Consider the following 26,573-nt stretch of genomic DNA (forward strand, 5'->3'; position numbering starts at 1 on the left):
ATTATTGCTTTCTCTTCTTGATATATTTTTGCTGTGTATATATTTTTTTCCTTAAATCTCACTACGTAGTTGTAATGTGCTGTCAAATTCATTAGCTTATTACACTCATATGGATCTAAAATATTCAATAATTCTACCAAATTGCTGCTAGCTTACATTGTTATGTATATTACGGCCTTACTTGCCATGTATATATAAGGTGCTGGTCATAAAATTAGAATATCATCAAAAAGTTGATTTATTTCAGTAATTCCATTCAAAAAGGGAAACTTGTATAATGTATACATTCATTCCACACAGACTGATATATTTCAAGTGTTTATTTCTTTTAATTGTGATGATTGTAACTGACAACTAATGAAAACCCCAAATTCAGTATCTCAGAAAATTTGAATATTGTGAAAAGGTTCAATATTGAAGACACCTGGTGCCACACTCTAATCAGCTAATTAACCCAAAACCTGCAAAGGCCTTTAAATGGTCTCTCAGTCTAGTTCTGTAGGCAACACAATCATGGGGAAGACTGCTGACCTGACAGCTGTCCAAAAGACAGACCATTGACACCTTGCACAAGGAGGGCAAGACACAAAAGGTCATAGCTAAAGAGGCTGGCTGTTCACAGGGCTCTGTGTCCAAGCACATTAATAGAGAGGCGAAGGGAAGGAAAAGATGTGGTAGAAAAAAGTGTACAAGCAATAGGGATAACCGCACCCTGGAGAGGATTGTGAAACAAAACCCATAAAAAAATGTGGGGGAAATTCACAAAGAGTGGACTGCAGCTGGAGTCAGTGCTTCAAGAACCACCAAGCACAGAAATATGCAAGATATGGGTTTCAGCTGTCGCATTCCTTGTGTCAAGCCACTCTTAAACAAGACACAGCGTCAGAAGCGTCTCGCCTGGGCTAAAGACAAAAAGGACTGCTGCTGAGTTATGTTCTCTGATGAAAGTACATTTTGCATTTCCTTTGGAAATCAAGGTCCCAGAGTCTGGAGGAAGAGAGGAGAGGCACAGAATCCACGTTGCTTGAAGTCCAGTGTAAAGTTTCCACAGTCAGTGATGGTTTGGGGTGCCATGTCATCTGCTGGTGTTGGTCCACTGTGTTTTCTGAGGTCCAAGGTCAACGCAGCCGTCTACCAGGAAGTTTTAGAGCACTTCCTGCCGCTGACCAATTTTATGGAGATGCGGATTTCATTTTCCAACAGGACTTGGCACCTGCACACAGTGCCAAAGCTACCAGTACCTGGTTAAAGGACCATGGTATCCCTGTTCTTAATTGGTCAGCAAACTCGCCTGACCTGAACCCTATAGAAAATCTATGGGGTATTGTGAAGAGGAAGATGCGATACGCCAGACCCAACAATGCAGAAGAGCTGAAGGCCATTATCAGAGCAACCTAAACTTTCATAACACCTGAGCAGTGCCACAGACTGATCGACATGCCATTTTTTTGCATTGGTCTTAAGTAATATTCAAATTTTCTGAGATACTTAATTTGGGATTTTCATTAGTTGTCAGTTATAATCATCACAATTAAAAAAAAAATAACATTTGAAATATCAGTATGTGTGTAATTAATGAATATAATATACAAGTTTCACTTTTTGAATGGAATTACTGAAATAAATTAACTTTTTGATGATATTCAAATTTTATGACCAGCACCTGTATATAATAAATAATAGGCTAATACCCAGATGTGCTGCTAATTTTCAGTATACTCTTTTAAACTGCTGCTAGTGTGCAGTGTTATGTATACACTCACCTAAAGGATTATTAGGAACACCTGTTCAATTTCTCATTAATGCAATTATCTAATCAACCAATCACATGGCAGTTGCTTCAATGCATTTAGGGGTGTGGTCCTGGTCAAGACAATCTCCTGAACTCCAAACTGAATGTCAGAATGGAAAAGAAAGGTGATTTAAGCAATTTTGAGTGTGGTTGTTAGTGCCAGACGGGCCAGTCTGAGTATTTCACAATCTGCTCAGTTACTGGGATTTTCTCGCAGAACCATTTCTAGGGTTTACAAAGAATGGTGTGAAAAGGGAAAAACATCCAGTATGCGGCAGTCCTGTGGGCGAAAATGCCTTTTTGTTGAGCTGAAATGAAGACAGATTCAGCAACTGCATGGCCTATTTCTCACTTGAAATGTTTTCAGAAACACGTTTCAGTGAACTATTTTTGTAAAATACGAGATCGTATTCTCAACGAGCCGCCGTGACACTGTTGAAATTCTCGAGTACCCAGACCCACATCACGCGTTCATCCAATCAGCTGCTGGTCAGGGGCGTGGAGCATCAACCATGGCTGTATGACGTTGCGACACCACGCTTCAGTTGTGTCGGACATATGGATCTGTACCGTCAGGCGCGCTAGCGCGCCCACTCGCAAAGCAGACAGCCAGACAACCTCTGCTACCGCGAATGTTTTTTTTCCACATTAAAAAAAAAAATTTGAATATTAATATTCACCTTCGAAATTCGTTTTTTAAAAACTATTTCGAATATATATTCGAATTTAGAATATTCGTTGACAGCCCTAGTATGGTGTTCCTAGTGAGTGTAGTGTTGCTTTATTTTTTATGGCTATATTTTTGATTATGTATTCTTCTTAACTCTCACTAAATAGTTCTCGGGTGCCATGTCAAAATATTTTTATTGTTCAGGATGACGCTGTGTTGCTCTGTGCATTTGACAAAAAACGTTCAAACTTGTAGCATCGCAAGGAATTCTAACTAGATTTTTCGCCAGAGGGAGGTGGGGGCGGAAAAGATCCACGTGGGGATTTGTGGAAGAGCGAATTACACTGCAGCACTTACATTATTGTGAGGCTGTGAGCAGACAGTGTCGATCAATGCATTTAGGGAAAGTAGCGACCATAAATGTAAAGAAATCGCTTGTCAGATTTTCCTAACAAGCGACCAAAACTTTTAAAACAAGCCCAAAAAACCGCAAGCAACCACCTATGCACCACTATTCATTTCAAGTTGGACACAACAGCACATTGATTCTAAATGACCGCACTGGTCAACATTAGCTTCTTTGTGTCGTTAGAAATCACGTCGGAGCGTTTACGCAAGGGAATTGTAGTCTTAAATTAGGAATTGCTAATTGTACACGTTTATAAAGGTAATTGTAGCAAATATGCTTCGTCACCTTGTTCTGATGAGATTTAAATGGTTATCAAAACAACAAGGTGGTGTATGCCTAGACAAATTCCCTATGGAAAAAAAAATGAATGGTGAAGGCCGAAAGAGACACTTTGTGCCGTTATGACGTTTATGACTCATCCTACTTCAGGATGTCACTAGATCCAACTGACCAATAGTGTTACCAGATACGTCCTCCATAACCCCGCCCCTCACCCCCTGCGAAGTTAGCAACATTTATGTCACATTTGCAATGGCAGAAAAAATATTGCAAACGTTGAAGCCCTCTTCAAAACTCCATCCCCTCAAGAGAAGTCTGAACCGCAAAGCCACATTTTTGCAAAGCTCAAAAGATTAAAAAGTACAAGTATTTGTAAGTTTATGGATTTTTGCCCTCCACGTTACAATATAGATATTCTCCTCATTGTTTATTATTATTATTTTGCAATTTAATATTCTTGTTCGCGATTTTATATATTTATTATTTATTTTTAGATATTCACTTGTTTGCAGTCCTTTGCAAATCCATGTGACCCAAAAGTAATCCCATATGATTGTAGCCTACCTATTTATAGTTGGCACATTAAACAGTGTCCTGCCTTCAGAGAATGACTGACTGGACCGTAGAACATGAAAATGAAATCGGGTTTGTAATGTCATTTTCATTAAGTTAGAAAAATAGAGTTAGAGTGCGGAAATTAAATTGCAAATGGTGGCGCTGTTCATCATTTTTCACATTTGAATTAACATGTGAATTTTGTTAACCATAAAGCGGGGCATGACTTTGAAAATAAAATGCCAAATGGATTTTAATTAACATTCTAATACTGATAGCAAATGTGCATACCAGTACATAAAATTCAAATGCAAATCACATTAATGCATTTGAATTTTCATATTGACTGAAATGTTGCAGGCAAAGGTGGAAAATGAAAATGCAATGTATTAACATTTGAATAAAGTTAATTATACACTTCCATACTGGGACTCCATCGAGCCAATACAAGACAAACCTACGCCATTGTCTGGGGGGAAATAATCTTTTCCTTTCCTTTGGTGTTGGTTAACTTTTTTCCTTGAATAAAAATAAAATTATAATGTAACCACATACTTTGTATAACTATAGTTCTCTTTGTCTTATATTACATTTTGCATGTAGACGTGAAATCATTCAGTTTGACAAATAGGCTATGCAATAATAGAGGAAATAAGGAAAGGCGCAAATACTTTTTCACCGCACTGTGTTTGGCTATAAATCAGCGACGTAGATTCTTGACCATTAAACAAGGTCAAGAATCTTGCTCCTGTAGGCCTATGTCCTTGCAGATAGGACTTCAGTTAGATTAAAATGTATAATACACGCATGACAATCTGTGTTTCTCTCTGACTTCAATGTTTGACTCATGAGTTCAGTGTTTAACTTAATGAGTTCAAAAAAAAGTGAATACATATCGAAATTATACTTACGACTTCAGCTGGTAATTGCCCACCTCCCATTTCGTTATAATATGAACTCAGAATAAGTAAACAGATATGTCAAAACTCCTCCTCTAAAAGGACGCCATCGCGTGTGTTGCGTTTTGAACCAAAAGGGAAATGTTAATTTACCAGCTTACTGGTAAACTTGCCTATCATCAATCAGCACCCAACTGGTCCAGTATGTTGTATTCCACTGGAAGGCATAAAGCGGAAGCGTTTGTGTCTCCGCGTTTTCGATGCATTTTTGAAAAAAAGGTAAACCAATTGAATTAGGAAATACGATTTTTATGGCTCCTTTTTGATTGTGAACCTGTCCAATTGTATTGGCTTTTTATGATAGGGAGTAACAGTAGATCTTTTAAAATATATTTCAGCCGTTAAATGCAAAAATAACACAGTTTATATAAAACTCAATTTATTCGAATGGTTCTTGAAGAAAATACATTGTTTTACAAACATGTCTTTACTTTTACTTTATGGTTTTTTACATGTTCAAATCACGTGAATTATGGTATTTACGACACCACAACTTGGTTATGAAGGTAGCATGAAAATCTTATCTCCACCCACAATGACGGTTGGTTTGCCTCCTCCCACTAATATCAGCTCGCAAAGACAGGGACAAAAACAATACGCATCACAAAGAAAGGAAACAGCAATTTTAGTGAACTACTGCATTAATCAACCGCGTGGAAAAACGACCGGAGCTCCGAGTGGCAGCGCTCTCAAGTTTCTCTGTCAATATCATCTACAGGGTTCGATTGAGAGATGGTTTCGCCTGTGACAGTGGTGAGTTTTTTTATTTCAGATTTCTTTTTATACGAATGTGGACATTGAAGTACAAATGTGCGTTTCAGACTATATTATTTTTAGTCACATCTATTTTTTAAATCAGTGTCATCGTTCTATCATCGATTTGAATTCATGGGCTTTTCAGAGGAAATTGTCAAATCGTCAAATGTCAATGTGACAGGCCTATGCATGTATTAGTTTTTTTGTTAACTGACTGACATAAAACGGTCCCGGTATGGTTTTAAACGTTACAATGTGATCATCAAAACGGATTGGTTTTCACTTTTTCGCTATTGTCATATTACGATATAACCAATAATATTAGTTATTAGTTCAATTGTAGTGGATCTTCAAGGGTTGATACCGATTATTACAATGAGCTCGATAAGTCAGCGTGTTTAACTGCGGCATAGATTAGGCAATTATGAAATGACTAGACAGATGTTGCCTTATGAGGCCAAAATAATAACTTGGAGGGTGTCCAGTCATTTTGTAAGGTCTTTTTGACAATGTGATAAGTTGTTGTTGATGATTTCGTTAACACTGCTTCAAAAGGAGTCTGCATTGATTTTAGATCATTGCGCAAACCATGAGTTGGGGGACAAATACCTTTTAATTCTAAGCCTACGTTTCAATTACAGCCTAATTGGTACAATTAGCCTAGCTCAGTGATAGTGTTAGACCTCACCACAGACACATGCATTTAATATTCTTTTCGTTTCGATTACAGAGGTATATCTATTGTATAGCCTAGATCGAATGTCCCTTTGTCTTGGTCCTTTTATTACACTGTTCAATAAGCCCTTCATGAATGCAAAGTCATGTGATGGACCTTTTTGTATTTTTTCCGGTACCCTGGAGTAACGCATGCGCTAAATAATAGTCCCATTGTCCTTTTGGCTCGGACTAGATTCTCCATTACGCTACCTGCTGGGTTTCCAGAGTTTCTAACTGTTCACCTGATAGACATTTTGGAATTAAGTGTAGCTACATACTTCAAAATATATCTAGAGACAAAAACAGTCTGTCGACAATTGCGCATGCGTTGTCGAGCGCAGCAATTGCACAGGAATGCTCTCTGTCTGTTGCCTTGGCGACGGACACTGAGTTCCCTAGTTCGCCCTGGGACTAGTTGGGGACAGTAAAGTGTGCTAAATGGCGTTCTTGTGGGCCAGCAGTGTTGTTCAGTGCTCTAACTGGATACAATTTATGTATAGGGGAGGATACCTCACCACTGTTCCTGTGAGCTTGTGGTGTATAGGAGGATGATAGCATGGGTGTTTCTTTTGAGGCCTAGTGTGAGAGTCCAACAAGTTGCTAGATGGAAGTCACTCCTGAGTAAAAGGCATATGACATGCCATCTGGAGTTTGCTTAACATCTCTTTTAGGTCTCTGAGAGGATTAGGAAATATATTCTCTAACCTGATGAGATTAAAATCAAACTATTAGACCTGGGGCTGCTTTCGCAGATACGGATTAAGCGTAGTCTAGGACTATATATATATTTTATATATATATTTTATATATATATATATATATATATATATATATATATATATATATATATATATATATATATATATATATATATATACATATATACATATATACATATATACATATATACATATATACATATACACACACACACACACACACACACACACACACACACACACACACACAGTGTGGGAGAAGAAGTATTTGATACACTGCCGATTTTGCAGGTTTTCCTACTTACAAAGTGAGATTTTGATCATGTGCATGTGATTTTGATCATAGGTACACTTTACCTGTGAGAGACGGAATCAAACATTTTAATCCATGATGGCGTAGTGTGTTACTAATGTTTTTCTTTGAGTCTGTGGTCCCAGCTCTCTTCAGGTCATTGACCAGGTCCTGCTGTGTAGTTCTGGGCTGATCCCTCACCTTCCTCATGATCAGTGATGCCCCACGAGGTGAGATCTTGCAGGAGCCCCAGACCAAGGGAGATTTACTGTCATCTTGAACTTCTTCCATTTTCTAATAATTGTGCCAACAGTTGTTGCCTTCTCACCAAGCTGCTTGCCTATTGTCCTGTAGCCCATCCCAGCCTTGTGCAGGTCTACAATTTTATCCCTGATTTTTTTACACAGCTCTCTGATCTTGGCCATTGTGGAGAGGTTGGAGTCTGTTTGATTGAGTGTGTGGACAGCAGTGGCGGCTGCTGGTCTTTCAAAGAGGGGAAGCTCATTTTCGGCCTACATTATAACCCTCTGATGGTCTTCATTTTTAGTTACACTCGGGTCTTTGGGGTCTTTTGGACCCCAGACAATAACATTTAATTTTGTAACAGAACAATATTATTTATTTATTATTTATTTTTACAAATATAATTTTACCCTGTTTATTAATGGCTTCGCTAAAATCAGGTCGACAATATTAGCACTGTCTGCCATCGTGTGCAGTTTCACCCGTGTACTACGCTAGCCTAGCCTACTACTGTATATGAATGAATGAATGATCTAAAAAATATATATTAAACTTTGTAAAACTGAAACAAGGATTGTGGTGTAGTCTATAATTGTGTGAAATGTATGATGCAAATTGGCTAGCAATTTCGCCAAACAAATATCAAGAAATATTGCAGCAGTTTGTCTTTCGAATACACTTGAGAAAACCACAATGGGACTGAGCGCAAAATAGCTTCAGTGACTTCTTATAGTACAGACCGCTGTCAGTCAAAAGGAGATGCAGTTTGACAGATCGTCAGATCCTCCAATCATCACGCGGAAGCCCGGAGTCCGGGCCAGCCCACATAATCGCAGCATTTATCCAATCACAGTCTACTTTCGGAGCACTGAAAAAAACTGTTCTAAGCAGCCCCATTGAAGTCAATGGACGCTCAGCTTCAACAGGGAAATACACTGTGATGCTGCGGGATTGTATGAGAAGAAAATCGAGTCAGCCGACCTGTAGCTGATTCTGAACTAACTAGTTTTAGAGATAAACGTGTTTTAACGCATTTTTTGTCAATAAAATGTTTACACAATAGTACATATTTGACCATTATTTTTTTTGACATTATAGGGGAAGCTGAGCTTCCCTTGCAGTCTTAAAGAAATCCCAACTGGTGGACAGGTGTCTTTCATACAGGTAACAAGTTCAAACAGGTGCAGTTAATACAGGTAATGAGTGGAGAACAGGAGGGCTTCTTAAAGAAAAACTAACAGGTCTGTGAGAGACGGAATTCTTACTGGTTGGTAAGTGATCAAATACTTATGTCATGCAATAAAATGCAAATTAATTACTTAAAAATCATACAATGGGATTTTTCTCACAGTTGAAGTGTACCTATGATTAAAATTACAGACATCTGCATGCTTTGTAAAGAAGACCTGCAAAATCGGCAGTGTATCAAATTCTTGTTCTCCCCACTGTATGTATGGATCGCCTTACATTAGCAATAATGTCTTTGTGTCAATGTTTTCAGGACATAACAACAAAATACCAAATGTATTAGACCATTTAGCCAGCCCTTAAAACTATACTTTCCAAATGAAACTAAATGTAATATATAGACTAACACTCTGCATTAGTAACATACGAACCTACCGATGCATTCAAGTTCCAGTGAATAAAAAAAATCCTAGGAAGGAAGCTTAATTGGATTATAAAAAATGAATGAACAAAAAACAAACAAAATCTGGCTTGCATACATGCAAGATCTTAACAAAAATCTAAAGAATCATTAGGCAATGTCTATTATTATGATAATTTATTCTTGTTAATAAAAAATTAGCATGTCCACGTGCCCCGGGAGTAGACGAGGATGCTTACATAGTCTGTTGACTATCAGGCATGCAGCCGAGAAAACCCTTTCAGCCAGTACAGATGTTGCCAGGATGCACAGGAATGCTTTCACTAGCCATGATAATTTCCTGTACCTGGTCATTTGCTAGATTTGTATTGTCTTTAAGAAATAGCCTGTCATTTCTGCCACCAAGTGAGTCAATTGGTAGTACAGATCATTTTTGAAAATTTGATTAACTTGTCGTTTGTTTGCTACTCAATCCACCCTTGACTCCCATACGGACATTGAAACATATGCTTCCTCCGTTCTGGATTACATCAACAGCTATACCAACAGTGTCACCACCCATAAACTAATACAGACCATCCCCAACCAGAAGCCATGTATGAACAGAGAGGTCCGACAACTGCTAAAGGCACGCAACGTTGCTTTTAGATCCGGCGATGCAGAGGCCTACAGCTCATCTAGAGCCAACCTGAAAAGAGCTATCAAGATGGCTAAAAACCACAAACTGCGGATTGAGGAGCACTTCTGCAACAATTCTGAACCCTGACGCATGTGGGAGGGCATCCAAGCCATGACTAACCTGATGGACTTCCTGACCAACAGACCCCAGTCTAACTTCACCTCCTCCACCCTGATCCTGAACACTGGTGTACCACAAGGCTGTGTGCTGAGCCCTCTCCTGTAGTCCCACTTCACCCATGACTGTGTTCCTGTACATATTTCCAACACCATCATCAAGTTCACAGATGACACCACGGTGGTAGGCCTACTTAGAGACAATGATGAGTCAGCCTACACGGAGGAGGACAAGTGCCTAGCGCCATGGTGCGCTGACAACAACCTGGGCCTAAACGCAAAGAAAAACCAAATAACTCATTGTGGATTACATGGTTTAAAGCTGCAGCCACGCTCATGTCCTCATCGATGGTACTGAGGTGGAGTGTGTCCAGCTTCAAATTCCTGGGTGTCCACATCTCGAAGGACCTCTCCTGGGCCTTCAACACTTCAGCTCTGGTAAAAAGGTGCAGCAGCGCCTGTAATTTTTGAGGAGGCTGAAGAAGGCCCACCTGTCCTCCAAGATCTTTGTGAACTTTTACCGCTGCACAATCGAGAGCATTCTGACAAACTGCACCATACCGGTGCACAGCTTCCTGCCATCGCAGACCTCCAGTGCAAATGTTGTGTGCGCAAGGGGATGCGGGATCATCAGAGACCCTTCACACCCATGCTACAAACGGTTTGCCCTCCTACCATCAAGCAGATGATACAAGTCTCAAGTCCCGCACCAGCAAGCTCAGGAGCAGTTTCTTCACATCCACTGTAATTTTGCTGAACTCTGAACCATCACTTACCAAATTGACATTTGGTCCCGAACAACTATTATCCCACTTGTAACATACACTATACCTAATGCTTGTAAACATTCTGCCCTCATCTGTTTGCCTTAATTGCACATTTAGTATTGCCATTTGTACTACACATTCCACTTGTAATATATACTCACCTAAAGGATTATTAGGAACACCTGTTCAATTTCTCATTAATGCAATTATCTAATCAACCAATCACATGGCAGTTGCTTCAATGCATCTAGGGGTGTGGTCCTGGTCAAGACAATCTTCTGAACTCCAAACTGAATGTCAGAATGGGAAAGAAAGGTGATTTAAGCAATTTTGAGCGTGGCATGGTTGTTGGTGCCAGACGGGCCGGTCTGAGTATTTCACAATCTGCTCAGTTACTGGGATTTTCACGCACAACCATTTCTAGGGTTTACAAAGAATGGTGTGAAAAGGGAAAAACATCCAGTATGCGGCAGTCCTGTGGGCGAAAATGCCTTGTTGTTGCTAGAGGTCAGAAGAGAATGGGCCAACTGATTCAAGCTGATAGAAGAGCAACTTTGACTGAAATAACCACTTGTTACAACCGAGGTATGCAGCAAAGCATTTGTGAAGCCACAACACGCACAACCTTGAGGCGGATGGGTTACAACAGCAGAAGACTCCAACAGGTACCACTCATCTCCACTACAAATAGGAAAAAGAGGCTACAATTTGCACAAGCTCACCGAAATTGGACAGTTGAAGACTGGAAAAATGTTGCCTGGTCTGATGAGTCTCGATTTCTGTTGAGACATTCAGATGGTAGAGTCAGAATTTGGCATGAACAGAATGAGAACATGGATCCATCATGCCTTGTTACCACTGTGCAGGCTGGTGGTGGTGGTGTAATGGTGTGGGGGATGTTTTCTTGGCTCACTTTAGGCCCCTTAGTGCCAATTGGGCATCGTTTAAATGCCACGGCCTACCTGAGCATTGTTTCTGACCATGTCCGTCCCTTTATGACCACCATGTACCCATCCTCTGATGGCTACTTCCAGCAGGATAATGCACCATGTCACAAAGCTCGAATCATTTCAAATTGGTTTCTTGAACATGACAATGAGTTCACTGTACTGAAATGGCCCCCACAGTCACCAGATCTCAACCCAATTGAGCATCTTTGGGATGTGGTGGAACGGGAGCTTCGTGCCCTGGATGTGCATCCTACAAATCTCCATCAACTGCAAGATGCTATCCTATCAATATGGGCCAACATTTCTAAAGAATGCTTTCAGCACCTTGTTGAATCAACGTAGAATTATGGCAGTTCTGAAGGTGAAAGGGGGTCAAACACAGTATTAGTATGGTGTTCCTAATAATCCTTTAGGTGAGTGTACATATGCAGTATAGGCCAAAAGTTTGGACACACCTTCTCATTCAATGCCTTGAATATCAGTTTCCTTTATTTTCATGACTATTTACATTGTAGATCCTAACCCTAACCCAAAACTATGAATGAACACATGTGGAATTATGTACATAACAAAAAAGTGTGAAATAACTGAAAACATGTCTTATATTCTAGTTTCTTCAAAATAGCCACCCTTCACTCTGATTACTGCTTTGCGCACACTTGGCATTCTCTTGATGAGCTTCAAGAGGTAGTCACCTGAAATGGGTTTCCAACAGTCTTGAACGAGTTCCCAGAGATGCTTAGCACTCATTGGCCCTTTTGCCTTCACTCTGCGGTGCAGCTCACCCCAAACCATCTCGATTGGGTTCAGGTCCAGTGACTGTGGAGGCCAGGTCATCTGGCTCAGCACTCCATCACTCTCCTTCTTGGTCAAATAGCCCTTATTGTCCTGTTGAAAAATAAATGATGGTCCAACTAAAGTAAACCGGATGGGATGGCATGTCGCTGCAGGATGCTGTGGTAGCCATGCTGGTTCAGTATGCCTTCCATTTTGAATAAATCCCCAACAGTGTCACCAGCAAAGCACCCCCACACCATCACACCTCCTCCATGCTTCCCGGTGGGAACCAGGCATGTAGAATCCATCCGTTCACCTTTTCTGCGTCGCACAAAGACACCGCGGTTAGAACCAAAGATCTCAAATTTGGACTCATCAGACCAAAGCACAGATTTCCACTGGTCTAATGTCCATTCCTTGTGTTTCTTGGCCCAAACAAATCTCTTCTGCTTGTTGCCTCTCCTTAGCAGTGGTTTCCTAGCAGCTGCTTGACCATGAAGGCCTGATTCGCGCAGTCTCCTCTTAACAGTTGTTCTAGAGATGTGTCTGCTGCTAGAACTCAGTGTGGCATTCGGCTGGTCTCTAATCTGAGCTGCTGTTAACCTGTGATTTCTGAGGCTGGTGGCTCGGATGAACTTATCCTCAGCAGCAGAGGTGACTCTTGGTCTTCCTTTCCTGGGGCGGTCCTCATGTGAGCCAGTTTCGTTGTAGCGCTTGATGGTTTTTGCGACTGCACTTGGGGACACATTAAAGTTCTCGCAATTTTCCGGACTGACTGACCTTCATTTGTTAAAGTAATGATGGCCACTCGTTTCTCTTTACTTAGCTGATTGGTTCTTGCCATAATATGAATTCCAACAGTTGTCCAATTGGGCTGTCGGCTGTGTATCAACCTGACTTCTGCACAATACAACTGATGGTCCCAACCCCATTAATAAGGGAAACAATTCCACTAATTAACCCTGACAAGGCACACCTGTGAAGTGAAAACAATTTCAGGTGACTACCTCATGAAGCTCATTGAGAGAACACCAAGGGTTTGCAGCGCTATCAAAAAAGCAAAGGGTGGCTACTTTGAGGAATCTAAAATATAAGACGTTTTCCGTTATTTCACACTTTTTTGTTAAGTACATAATTCCATATGAGTTAATTCATAGTTTTGATGCCTTCAGTGAGAATCTACAATGTAAATAGTCATGAAAATAATGGAAATGCATTGAATGAGAAGGTGTGTCCAAACTTTTGGCCTGTACTGTACAAAATACTTGTAAATGTTCTGCCCTCTATAAGCACTTCTGGTTAGATGCCTACTGCATTTCGTTGTACTGTTCAATGACAATAAAGTTGAATCTAATCTTGTTTAAAACTATTTCTTTTCACCCCTAGTATTCAGTGTGTTGGTATTGCATTTCATTAAGGCACTGACTTCTGTCCTCTATCAAGGGCGTGTGGTTCTGTCAAAGTGCACTCTAGGTACTGCACCCCCTGACCTCTCTTTGTTCTTTTTATCTGAATGGCAGCGTCTCCTCTTGTCTGCAAGACCTTGTCAACAAGCTGAAGGTGGTACTTGAATGAGCCACCCATTGCAATCAGTCGTCCACATACTGCAATACCTTACCCATACCTGATAGTGGCTTTAGTGGTTGAGTATTCCTTTTGGAAGTGTCGTCAGGGTAACTGAATATTTGAGACTTTGAAAGCCATTATCCACTTGTCAGACTGGAATAGTTTTACTTACATAAACTTTTCAGCATGAGCGTGATTTTGTTGTTCCCAATTTTGCTTCTCATAATCGTTCAGTGCTGTTAACTGTAGGGGACAAAGCAGCAGCTTTGATGCTAGCCAGAATAGCTGAATTCGGGGTGACACCAGCCCATCATGTTCACAGACAATCAATTCTGGGTAGAATGCAACAATTAAATGTTTCAAGGATACCTGCCCCACTGGTTCCCAAATCATATTCATGATTTTACAAAATAATCTTCTCTTTATATGGAAGTGTCCGGAAAAGTATTGTTTGATGAAATAATGTCCAGTACTGTACATTTGTGCTGGACATCAGGGTTTTAAACATCAGTAAAGACTTATCTTGAAAACCAAACTTGTTTATTCATTGGATGGCACCAATGCATCTAACTCGAAATTGAGAAAATAAGTACACTGCAAAAAAAACGGCCCATGGAACAAGACAATTTAACTAACTATTTTTGTGGAGATATTTGCGGGAAATAATCTGCCAATGGAACAAGACAAATGACATGATATTCAAGGCATATTTTCTAAAAAGAAGTGGTATATTCTAGCTTGTTAAGAAAAATGTTCCTTATTTTAAGGATGGTTAATTTTTTTTTTAACCTGAAAACAAGTTAAATATACTTGATAAGACAGATATTTTTTAAAGTGTAACTGTCAACTGTGCATCAATTGAAAGTAAGATTGCATGAAGTCACATCTCATAAGCATTTGGCAAAAGCGTTGGTTGCAAGGACATTTGTAACAAGGACATTGGTAAATGGTAACTAACTGGGAATAAATATTGGCTCACTTTTTGGCAAGCGCTAATTAGTTATTGCAGTTACATTTTGACCAATGCCATTTTAACATCTAGACTGTGACAATTATTTATGACTAAGTTGCCTGTAAAAGGATGTAAACCCTTTACAAATATTACTGTGTGTGTGTGGTTAGGCTTGACTAGACAGGCAGACTCAAAGTCCTGACAGGCTCTGCAAAGAACCCGGTATTACTTTAATGCGTATATTGCTGAAAGCTGTGGTTCTTGCTCATTCAGTTTATTCCCAAATTCATAGCTGGCACCGGGATTGGTCTTTATGTAATAGGCCACGGCTGAACTAAAAATCTACCCCAAAGAAGGAATCAAATGCTGCTGCAACTTTTGCCCTTATGAAATTATCCTATAATATCTCTCCTTACCTTAAGCTGTCCCATCCCCTATATATTATGGTCAAGCTTCAAAACCATCACATGTATGAGCCTGTTGTTAAGTCCACACACAAACCTGGTGGGAGATATTTTCCTTGTGACCATTGGACATACTTGTGAAATTATCCTCTTGTCAAATTTTGTCTTGAATTGTCCAATAATGTAGAGTTATAACACTTTTCTTCCTTTCAGTGTATTGACTGCTAGTCTGTAGGTATAAAATATTAACATATTAAGTGCATTGAAAGTATGAGAAATGTTATAACAATTCATAATAGTAAATGTTCTTTTACAATTTCCTCATTTAGCTGACTATCTTATCTAGAGCAATTTATAGTACTGAGTGCAAGCATTTTCATACATTGTAACACCTCTTTCTTTTTCTGTGAAACGATTAACTTTGCAATACGAGTCTGTGTTAAGAATAGTATAAGCTACACAAGTGTTAAGAATATTATAAGCTACACATGCACTTGAGTACTTCTTATCAAGAGCGACAGCCAGATAAACAGAATCAGTGGTTAGCACGTCGGACTGATAACCGAATTGTTGCTGGTTTGAATGCCAGAGTCGCCGGAATAGCTTTCATTGTGTGCTTAAGCAAGGCACCTAACTCTTAATGCTCTTCTAAGTCACTCTGGATAAGAGCACCAGCCAAATGACAAAACTAAATTTGATAGCGTTTCTTTTGGAAAATCAAAGTTGTTCTTTAGCTGCTACAAGGCTGATTTATATTGTAATAATTTGGTCCCCCAGCTGTGGTCCTAATAGGACCCCTTGGTGTGAACTGTGTGTTGGAAATATCTAATGTCATATAGAGTATCATGACCAACAGTAATACAACCCCCCTAACCCTAACCTAACATAACAGAAATGTATTTGTACACCTGTTGCGCCCCATTTGCCAACAAAGTATGATGAGGGAGAAAGAAAGAGGAAAGGGAAGGAGGGAATAGGGAGAGGGAGGGAGGTGCAGAAAGCAAGGGTGAGAGTGAATGAGTGTCACTTATCACCTTGGTGTCAAATTACTGAGAATACATAAATGGTATGATAGGTCTGCTGAAGCACAATGCTGTTTCTAATGGAGAATCCCAAGCCAAGGCAGATTTTGTCGTAGTGTATTAGTGGTAATCTTATCCCAATTCAGTTTGTGACCAATTGCCCGTTTAGTAACACTGTTTTAATGTACCTACAAACAGCTTTTGTTTGTGATACGGTCATCAAAGCAGGAAGGATGGTGAAATACTACTCTCCAATGCTAATTTGACTCCCAAATGAAGGCTTATGTTGATTTGTGCACCCAAGCGCACCAGGGTCTCCCATTTTCGGCTTGTGAAAAAGTGAGCGATGGGGACCTGAGCGGTGCAGAAGCCTAACAACTCCGTAATTGCAGCCAGGCATTCAGCTTCCTGGACGTTGCATTCAAACAGTGCCCAAGGGTTCAGCTTATATGCTGTCTTATATTGGCTCTGGACAGGTCAGACACAGCTGCCTTGTCTCATGCTCTATTGTATTCTTTATAATAGGCCAGCTCAATAGAGGCTGTTTGCTGGGGAATGTTTTCTCCTCCAACATGGATGTACTAGCAGAATCTTCCCGATTGAGTGAGGAGTGTGATTAAAATGGCTTGAGGAGATGTCATGTTTTGGTCTTAGACCCTCTTGCTTCTGTGGTGAATTTGTTGCGAGAAGGCAATGCCATTACAGGGCACTTCCTTGAGGGACAAGAAAATTCAGTGAAATGCTTGCTCAGCATCTATGGCAGAGTCATATGGCACCAAACAAGTCCTATAGCATGTCCTATGTTGAGTAAATTTCAGTTCTCCTTTTCCATTTTCAATCTCTGTGTTTCAGAGGGAAACGAGAGAAGAGCTACCTGACTCCATTTCAGCACATTAATTCTTAGGTCCCAAATTGGACTGTTCACGGAAACACTCATACATGTATATTATGCGCAGAGAGGCCTAGTTTCCTATGGCCTTTGCCTGGTATCGGCTTGGGGCCACAGTGCATTTTCTTGCCTTCTCCTGCTGTGGGAGTAGATAGCATCTTTGATCGCAGTAAATGTGCACACCTTCGATTGAAGATAAAAACGCAAAGGTATTATTTTGCTTGTAACAAGTCTATACAATGGCAAGAATAGAATGTCAATGCCTGACTGACATATGAACACAGTGGAACTTGGAATGTAAGGAGTGTTGTGCCTGCAAAACATTTCTAGACTGTTATGACTGAGACATTAACTGTCATGCCTGTGTCTTAAAAGTCGCCCATCTGACAAAAAACAGTTGCCCCAGGATCCCACCCAGGAAAATCAGTGACCCTCTGTGAAAAATGAATCCTGTAGGTAACACTGCTCTAAACACTCTCCATGTTATACCTTTCTTTCACAAAACTGAACGTATGCTCTCAAAGGCCACTTTTTATTACACCTTTTAGGTAATGCAAATATCCAAACGGCAAATCATGCGGCTGTATGGTCAAGAGGTTTAGTTGTTATTTGACCAAACATTACAGTGGGAAAGACGTGTGACCTAATCATCTTACGCTTATTGGTGCCAGACACTGTGGCTCCAACATCTGAAACAGGTGACCTCCTGGGATTTTCATGCCCTAGTCTCTCCAATTTACAGACAATGGAGCGATAAAGAAAAAACATTTTTATTCTGTGAAAACACCTTGTAAATGAGAGAGATCCAAAGATAATTTCCAGACTTGTTCAAGAAGCCACAAATGCTCAAACAACCACTCTTTACTATAGTGGTATGAAGATGGGCATCTCTCAAGGCAACTACGTGCTGAGCCTTGAAGTGGATGGGCTACAGTAGCAGTAGACCGCACAGGGTTTTACTCTGGTCAGCTAAGACCAGGAAGAGGAGGGGCTACACAAACCATTATAGACTGGAGAAACATTGCCTGGTCTGACGATTTTCAAGTACTGCTGCAACAGACATGGTAGTGTCTGAGTTGTGACTTCAGTTTACCCCAAAGGCCAGCACATTCCTCAGATCTCAATCTAATATGAGGTGGAGCAGGAGGTTTGCAGAATGATGTGGTAAGCATGGACCAAAATCCAAAGATAAACAAGCACTTTGTTGAATCCATTCCATGAAGAATTCAGCATGTTCTATAGACAAAAGGGGCCATATGGAAATACCATAATAGGTAGGTGTACCTAATAAAGAGGCCACTGAGTGTATATTTTGGCCAGTGTCCTATGCTGTCCAGGATGCGATGGGTGATTTCCACATTCTTGAACCCACATCTCACCAATGTAACAGCCTGAATTGTTGGCTTGCCTATTCCACCTTGACCATTCTAGTTTTTTTTGTATAGCTGATAGTCCCGTTAAGTGGTCCATATTGGCCAGCATTGACCGGGTGGTGGGAGAACTCCGAAAACACAGGGGCCCTTTATTCTTCTATTTAGAGAGGTTAAAAAAGAAAGGAAAAAATATGTGTAACAAAGAAATATGTCCCCACCCTGCTGTTTTAACCAGCATTATACTAAAAAAGACACAATTATGGATCTTGTTTTCTCCCAATCCCCATTTAGGGTTTCAATTTATTTTTCTTACCCCGACGTTTGTTCCTTTTGCAGACATTGTGGTAATATGGGGCTGCCAGCAACATGTCTTCTGTTGCTCTGCCACAGCCAAAGGGTAGTACACTGGCCACAACTCATCTGGAAAATGGTCTGAAGAGTTCAGAACTGGAGTAATGTGTGCCCACCGGTTGCAGTTTTCAAAATATCTAAAATTATTCAGACGATCCACAACTTATTTCGCAATGTTATGATATTTATATATGTAGTCGCAATATGTATGCTTGCTTCAGCACCACAGAATAAAGTTATACTGATGGCATAAATGTAAGCCACAAACTTCCTTCTTTTGGCATATGGCAGAAACCAAGATGCAGCTACAGTTCTTCCTGTTTGTCAGACAAAAGGGTAACAAATACACCCCAGGAAGTTGTTTGCGAATGACCCAAAGACAGTATATGAAGGAATCATTTGAACTATTGCACTTATTTCTGGCCCATAATCATTGTTCCCTCCCCACATGAGACAAATTTATTTTGCTTTAGGTGCTTGCAAGCGTGTGTTATTAAACATATTTTTGTATTTAGATGTGTGCACAATTGTGGAGTGAGTGCATTCAGTTAGACGGGAGCTTTCAAAACAAACCGAGCCCATTGTTCCCCTTACCTTATCAGCCCCGGGACCCACTTGGACAAGAGAGAACAACACAGGAGATGAAACACTGGACATAATAACATTCCACTGTGGATAGCCATTAAGGCACATCATTCTCTTACTATAATACAATTATTGGGAAAGTAAGCATGTCATTGTCAGTCTACACCTGTTCTTTGCAAAGCATGTGAAAAATAAATTAATGTACAGATAATATTAATGAATCTAATAATATTCCCACATTTGTTGTTGATCTTCTCTAGGAGTTGTTTTCTTCTAGTGTTTTGTTTCAGAGTCAGTGTCATGAATATACAGGACTTGCAATGTACCTGAAGGGTTAGAATTGTACTAAAAGGTTTACTGAAAAAATAAAATAATTCTAGTTGTCTGCTTTTGCCGTTATTATGTTGACTAATGGAATGCAAACCTCACTCATTTCACTCACTCATGTTTTCTCTTGTGTTACAGGTGAAAAGTGAGGGCCCCAAGTTGGTCCCCTTCTTCAAGGCCACTTGTGTCTACTTTGTCCTGTGGCTACCCACTTCCAGCCCCTCTTGGTTCAGCGCCCTTATCAAGTGTCTACCCATCGTTTGCTTGTGGCTCTTCATGCTGGCCCATGGCTTTAGCTTCTTAGGTGCCCACTCCAGCGCCCGTAAGATCCTGGCTGGACTCATCTTCTCTAGCCTAGGAGATGCCTTTCTCATCTGGCAGGAGCAGGGTTACTTTAGCCATGGTAAGTGATCCTGGGGGTGTTCCAGTCTGATGCCTGTCAGATTTTGTAATGCCTACAAGGGTGTTGTGGTACTTAAAATAGGTTGATGGTTGATAAGATGCATTGTTGTCGGTCAGGAATTTGAACACTAATTTGGATGCCTATATTAGAATAATATTTTAGTCGTCAACCGTTACTTTTTCTATTGACCCAAACCCTCAAATTTTGAGGGGCTGCCACAGTGTGTGCCTGGGAAGCAATCAAATTTCTTGCTCAAGAACTTAACAAATGCCTGGTTATGGATTTGAACTAGCAAGCAATTGGTTACTGGTCACATGCTCTAGTAACTAGGATCTGCTGCCTGAAAACATTTACTTTTACTTCTAACCCTATCCCTTCAAGTTGGAGAATCGCAGGTGTAATTTCTTCATATCAACAGGTAGAGTAATACTGCAATACAACACTGCCTTAATGATTCCCAATTGTACAGAGCTTAAGCATATGGTATGTTGTTGCCGAGTCTAAAATCTTTGGATAGAGCAGAAAAACAATAGTGGATGAAAGGAACCCTTCAAACATTGAATAATTAGAACAGTTTGCTGCTGAGGTGTCAGTAGAAAGGTGCGTAAGTTAATTAATAGCTACAATATGCTTTTTTTGCCGGACTGCGTAACTGGAGCCGGCCAAGAAGAGTGAATGTGTCTGAGTGAATGAGTGGCTGACTACACTACACTATTTAACAGGGAGCAGTGGTTAGATACGCAGACTGCCACATAGTCGACCGAGGTTCAATCCTCGACACGGACTAAACAAATTAGGCATTAAGATTTGTTCAGGATAGACTTGAACCTGACAACGATCATATTGCCCTAAATTTAGGTTTACATAGTGTAGTGGTTAGCTATTAAATTGTCATTGTTTTCTAAAGAAACTAACCAGCCTTGGAATGTTTGGAGTCATTCTTTTCATTACAGGTACTATATAGCTACAGTATTAGCTAGCCATCTACAGTAATCTCTGTGTGAACAGATATATAATCCGTGCGTAAATGTGTAATCTGTATGAAGAGCGTGACAATCTGTGTAAACATATTGACAATCCATGCGTACATTTAAAATCTGTATGAGCAGATTGACAATCTGTACGTAAATTTGTGATCTGTGAACATATATAAAAAATACACATTCAAATCTCACAAATAACAAAGATTTCCAAACACATGAAAAACATTTGTGGATCTCAATTCTGTACAAACAAATTGAAATTCTACGCGTACGGATTGCTTTATAAACACATATATCGTTTTGAGACAAACCTTCCTCCTGTTGGAGGAAATTCAACTTTGTCACTCTGGTATTCGGATAGCAGATCACATGCTGTAATTTCCTTCCTTTCAGAGTAATACAGTTGCCTAATATGGGGGATATGTTTAGTAAGTAAATAGCCTATAGGCTATATGTAGGTTGTCCTTAGTAAAATATTTATTATAAAATGTTTTGTTGGCAGTACTAATATGTAGATGTGCCGAAACAATTGTATTAGGATATAATGACAAACAACAAAAACAATATATTGGATTGGATTGAGATCTGGGGAATTTGAAGGCAGAGTCGTCACCTTGAACTCGTTGTTGTTTTCCTCCAACCATTCCTGTACCATTTTTGCTTTATGGCAGGGCACATTATCCTGCTGAAAGAGGCCAATGCCATCAGGGAATACCTTTGCCATGAAAGGGCGCTCGTAGTCTGCAACAATGCTTAGGTAGGTGATACGTGCAAAGTAAGCAAGCAGGTTTATTTATATAGCACAATTCATACATGGAAGCAATTCAATGTGCTTTACAAAGAAAAAAATATATAAAAATACAATAACATGAAAACAAATACTCAAATGATAACATCAAAACAAATGAAAACATAATAATAAAAAATACAATAAGAAAACATATAATGATAAAAAATGGGATAAAAACATAGGAAGCTTTAAGGCTAAACAATGTGGTTAAGTTTAAGTGCTCAGTCATAGGCACATGGAAAGAGAAGATCTTCTGGTAGTTTATTCCAGTTGTGTACAGCGTAAGTGCTAAACACAGCTTCTCCATGTTAAGTTTATACTCTGGGCTCTACTAGCTGACCTGTGTTCATGGATCTAAGAGCCCTGCTTGGTTTATATTCTTCAAACATATCAGAAATGTATTTGGGTCCTAAACCATTCAGAGATTTATAGACTAAAAGCACCACTTTGAAATCTATTCTGTAACTGACTGGAAGCCAATGCAAAGATTTAAGTAACAGAGTGATGTGCTCTGTTCTCTTGGTCCTGGTTAACATTCTAGCAGAAGCATTCTGAATGAGCTGCAGTTGTTTTACAGTCTTTTTCGGGAGTCCAGTTAAGAGGCCATTACAGTAGTCAACCCTACTAGAGATAAAAGCATTGATGAGCTTCTCATGATCTTTTTGGGACACCAAACCTTTGATTCTGGCTATATTTTTACGCTATATTTTTGATTATGACTGTTAATGTGAGGTCAGAGTCAATCAGAACACAAGATACGCACTTTGATCCATGGTTTTAAAGGCCAGGGAATCCTGGCTCCTTACTAATACTAGTTCTTTTTATTTTTGTTGCCAACCACAATAATCTCTTGTTTTAATTGTAGACAGTTTTTGGTTCATCCAGGTATTTATGTGCCTCTATACAGTGACACAGATGAGTCTATTGAGCTGTTGTCATACGGTTTCGAGAGCCATATATATTTGAGTGTTCTTAGGCATAGCTGTGGAATTTTGGCCCAGAGGTAGCATATAGAGATTGAACAGAAGCGGTCCGAGGACTGATCCCTGTGTGAAACTCTGCATGTCATAGCCACCCTATCGGATTCATGCTATACCAATGCTGACAAAGTAACTCCGGCCATCTAGATAAGATCTGAACCAATCAAGGACTGTCCCAGAGAGTCCTACCCAATTTTCCAGCCTATCTATAAGTGTTCTATGATCTACAGTGTCAAATGCTGCACTGGGATCTAATAGAACCAGGACTGTTATTTTATCAGAATCAGTATTTAGCCGTATATCATTTAAAACTTTAATCAGGGCGGTTTCAGTACTGTGGTGAGGTCAGAAACCTGACTGAAATTTGTCTAAGGGACTGCTTGAGGCCACAAAATTGCTGAGTTGATTGAAGACAACCTTCTCAATGATCTTGGCTATAAAAGGGAGGTTTGATACAGGTCTATAGTTGTTCATTATAGATGTATCCAGTGTTCTCTTTTTTAATAGGGGCTTAATGGCAGCTGTTGGGAAAATGCCTGATTGCAGAGAACTATTAACTTTTTGCTGCAGGTCCATTGTTATAGAGTTACAATAAAAATAAAAAGTCTGATGGCAGTGTGTCGAGACAACATGTGGAAGCTTTAAGATGTCGAACGGTTTCTTCAAGGGATTTTTTATCAATTGTATTAAAATGCGACATAATGACCAATTTATGTCTTGGTGGTCGTGAGTCCTTGTTACAGAGTCCTTGTTAGACTGCTTAGTTCTGATGTACAAACCCGATTCTTAAAAAGTTGGGACACTGTACAATTGTGAATAAAAACAGAATGCAATGATGTGGAAGTTTCAAATTTCAATATTTTATTCAGAATACAACATAGATGACATCAAATGTTCAAACTGAGAAAATGTGTCACTTTAAGGGGAAAATAAGTTGATTTTAAATTTCATGGCATCAACACATCTCAAAAAAGTTGGGACAAGGCCATGTTTACCACTGTGTGGCATCCCCTCTTCTTTTTATAACAGACTGCAAATGTCTGGGGGACTGAGGAGACAAGTTGGCTCAAGTTTATGAATAGGAATGTTGTCCCCATTCTTGTCTAATACAGGCTTCTAGTTGCTCAACTGTCTTAGGTCTTCTTTGTCGCACCTTCCTCTTTATGATGCGCCAAATGTTTTCTATGGGTGAAAGATCTGGACTGCAGGCTGACCATTTCAGTACCCGGATCCTTCTTTTCTGCAGCCATGACATTGTAATTGATGCAGTATGTGGTCTGGCATTGTCATGTTGGAAAATGCAAGGTCTTCCCTGAAAGAGACGACGTCTGGATGGGAGCATATGTTGTTCTAGAACTTGGATATAACTGTCAGCATTGATGGTGCCTTTCCAGATGTGTAGGCTGCCCAAGCCACACGCACTCATGCAACCCCATACCATCAGAGATGCAGGCTTCTGAACTGAGCGCTGATAAGAACTTGGGTTGTCCTTGTCCTCTTTAGTCCGGATGACATGGCGTCCCAGTTTTCCAAAATGAACTTCAAATTTTGATTAGTCTGACCACAGAACACTTTTCCACTTTGCCACAGTCCATTTTAAATGATCCTTGGCCCAGAGAAAATGCCTGCGCTTCTGGATCCTGTTTAGATACGGCTTCTTTTTTGACCTATAGAGTTTTAGCCGGCAACGGCGAATGGCACAGTGGATTGTGTTCACCGACAATGTTTTCAGGAAGTATTCCTGAGCCCATGTTGTGATTTCCATTACAGTATCATTCCTGTATGTGATGCAGTGCCGTCTGAGGGCCCGAAGTTCACAGGCATCCAGTATGGTTTTCCGGCCTTGACACTTACGCACAGAGATTGTTCCAGATTCTCTGAATCTTTGGATGATAATTATGCACTGTAGATGATGATGATAACTTCAAACTCTTTGCAATTTTTCTCTGAGAAACTCCTTTCTGATATTGCTCCACTATTTTTCGCCGCAGCATTGGGGGAATTGGTGATCCTCTGCCCATCTTGACTTCTGAGAGACACTGCCACTCTGAGAGGCTCTTTTTATACCCAATCATGTTGCCAATTGACATAATAAGTTGCAAATTGGTCCTCCAGCTGTTCCTTATCTGTACATTTAACTTTTCTGGCCTCTTATTGCTACCTGTCCCAACTTTTTTGGAATGTGTAGCTCTCATGAAATCCAAAATGAGCCAATATTTGGCATGACATTACAAAATGTCTCACTTTCAACATTCAATATGGTATCTATATTCTATTGTGAATTAAATATATGTTTGAGATTTATAAATTATTCCATTCCTTTTTTACTCACACATTTTTTGGAATTGGGTTTGTAGTTCTTGTTGATCATTTCCGATAAATGTTGCTGTCTGGCCCTGCATAACTCATTTTTGACATCCACATGAATGGCGAGACCAAAGGTTTCCCATCAGAACACTGCCCAAGGCATCACACTGCTTTTTTACGACTTGACTTCTTCACGTCCATGACCCTTTTCCTTCCTTGGACCACTTTTGATAGGTACTGATCACTGCAGCCCGGAAACACCCCACAAGGGCTGCAATTTTGGAGATGCTCTGACCCAGTCATCTAGCCATCACAAATTGGCCCTTGTCGAAGTCGTTTAGATCATTACGCTTCCCATTTTTCCTGCTTCTAACACATCAACTTTGAGGACAGAATGTTCACTTGCTGCCTAATATATCCCACCCACTGACAGATGCAGTGATAACAAGATTATCAGTGTTATTCACTTCACCTGTCAGTGGTCATAATGTTATGGCTGATTGGTGTATTACTTGAAATGTCAGTGCCAAAGGAAACTGACTGCAACAATAGGTCAATGGTTACCTTTAGGTTTTCCCTCTGTTGGTCATACAGAGGACCATGGGTAACCAATAATTTCCAATTTTAGTACAAAGTTATAATGTAAAATGTTCTCTGCCATGTCATTCACGAATTAAAGAAAAACAAACATTGTTGTGCCATGAAATGAAATAGCTTTAGCAGTGTAAAGTTTATCTTTAGTCTCGTTAGCAATCGCTCAATTCTTATGACTGTTAGTAGTAAGTTAGTAGATACTAGTAAGCCTATTCCTGGCTAATAAACTGTTAAATGAGTGACAAATTGGCAAAAGCCATACAGTTCATTGATGCAATTTGTGGTAGAGGTAAATTTAATAAGAAATATTAGTCAGTTTAACACAATGCTTAATGATGTCTAGCAAAATATTCAAACTTGGAGTAATATTAATGTGTGACAAAATACTATACAGACACTCTTGAAGTTTACCTCCGTGGCGTAGTGGTTAAAGACCTAGCCTCTCACGTGGGAGACCCAGGTTTGAATCCAGCTAGGGCAACAACATTGATCACTTTTAATTGCAGGTTGGCTGAACTAGGCTTGCCTGGTTCCTTTTCTGATTATATAAGCAATATCAATCGCTTTGTGTGGTAAGGTGAAAATAAATAACATGGATATGTTTAAGTTTATGAGTTCTTTCACTTTAGTCCTGTAGTCTAATATTTCCCCCCATTTGTTTAAGCTATAGGTTTAGTAGAATGGAAGTCGCCTTGGCAAAGTGTTGTTTTAAAATCGAAAGATTATTCCCCGTTCTAATTTCTTGCCATTGAAACCAA

At 39.8% G+C, this 26,573-nt stretch overlaps 2 protein-coding genes across 3 annotated transcripts in view; one reads left to right on the forward strand and one right to left on the reverse strand.

Annotated features, from left to right (window-relative positions):
* The window catches only part of spty2d1 (SPT2 chromatin protein domain containing 1), a 38,233-nt gene extending 33,512 nt beyond the window's left edge, over window positions 1-4,721 (reverse strand). The window contains exon 1 of the mRNA XM_010884346.3: window positions 4,617-4,721. The gene's annotated coding sequence lies outside the window, so the exon portion shown is untranslated. The remainder of the gene's footprint in view (window positions 1-4,616) is intronic.
* Window positions 4,722-5,088: 367 nt separating this feature from the next.
* Window positions 5,089-26,573, forward strand: part of tmem86a (transmembrane protein 86A) — a 29,358-nt gene continuing 7,873 nt past the window's right edge. The window contains exons 1-2 of one of the 2 annotated variants that reach the window (XM_010884339.4): window positions 5,089-5,417; window positions 19,897-20,161. In XM_010884339.4, coding sequence (XP_010882641.1) covers window positions 5,397-5,417; window positions 19,897-20,161 — 286 coding nt within the window. In that variant the 5' untranslated portion in view covers window positions 5,089-5,396. Of the gene's footprint in view, window positions 5,418-7,338; window positions 7,379-19,896; window positions 20,162-26,573 lie in introns of those variants that run through there. The other variant, XM_010884342.5, reaches the window with a different exon arrangement.

Source organism: Esox lucius, chromosome 19 (assembly GCF_011004845.1).
Source record: "Esox lucius isolate fEsoLuc1 chromosome 19, fEsoLuc1.pri, whole genome shotgun sequence".
In the NCBI taxonomy this organism is placed as follows: domain Eukaryota; kingdom Metazoa; phylum Chordata; class Actinopteri; order Esociformes; family Esocidae; genus Esox; species Esox lucius.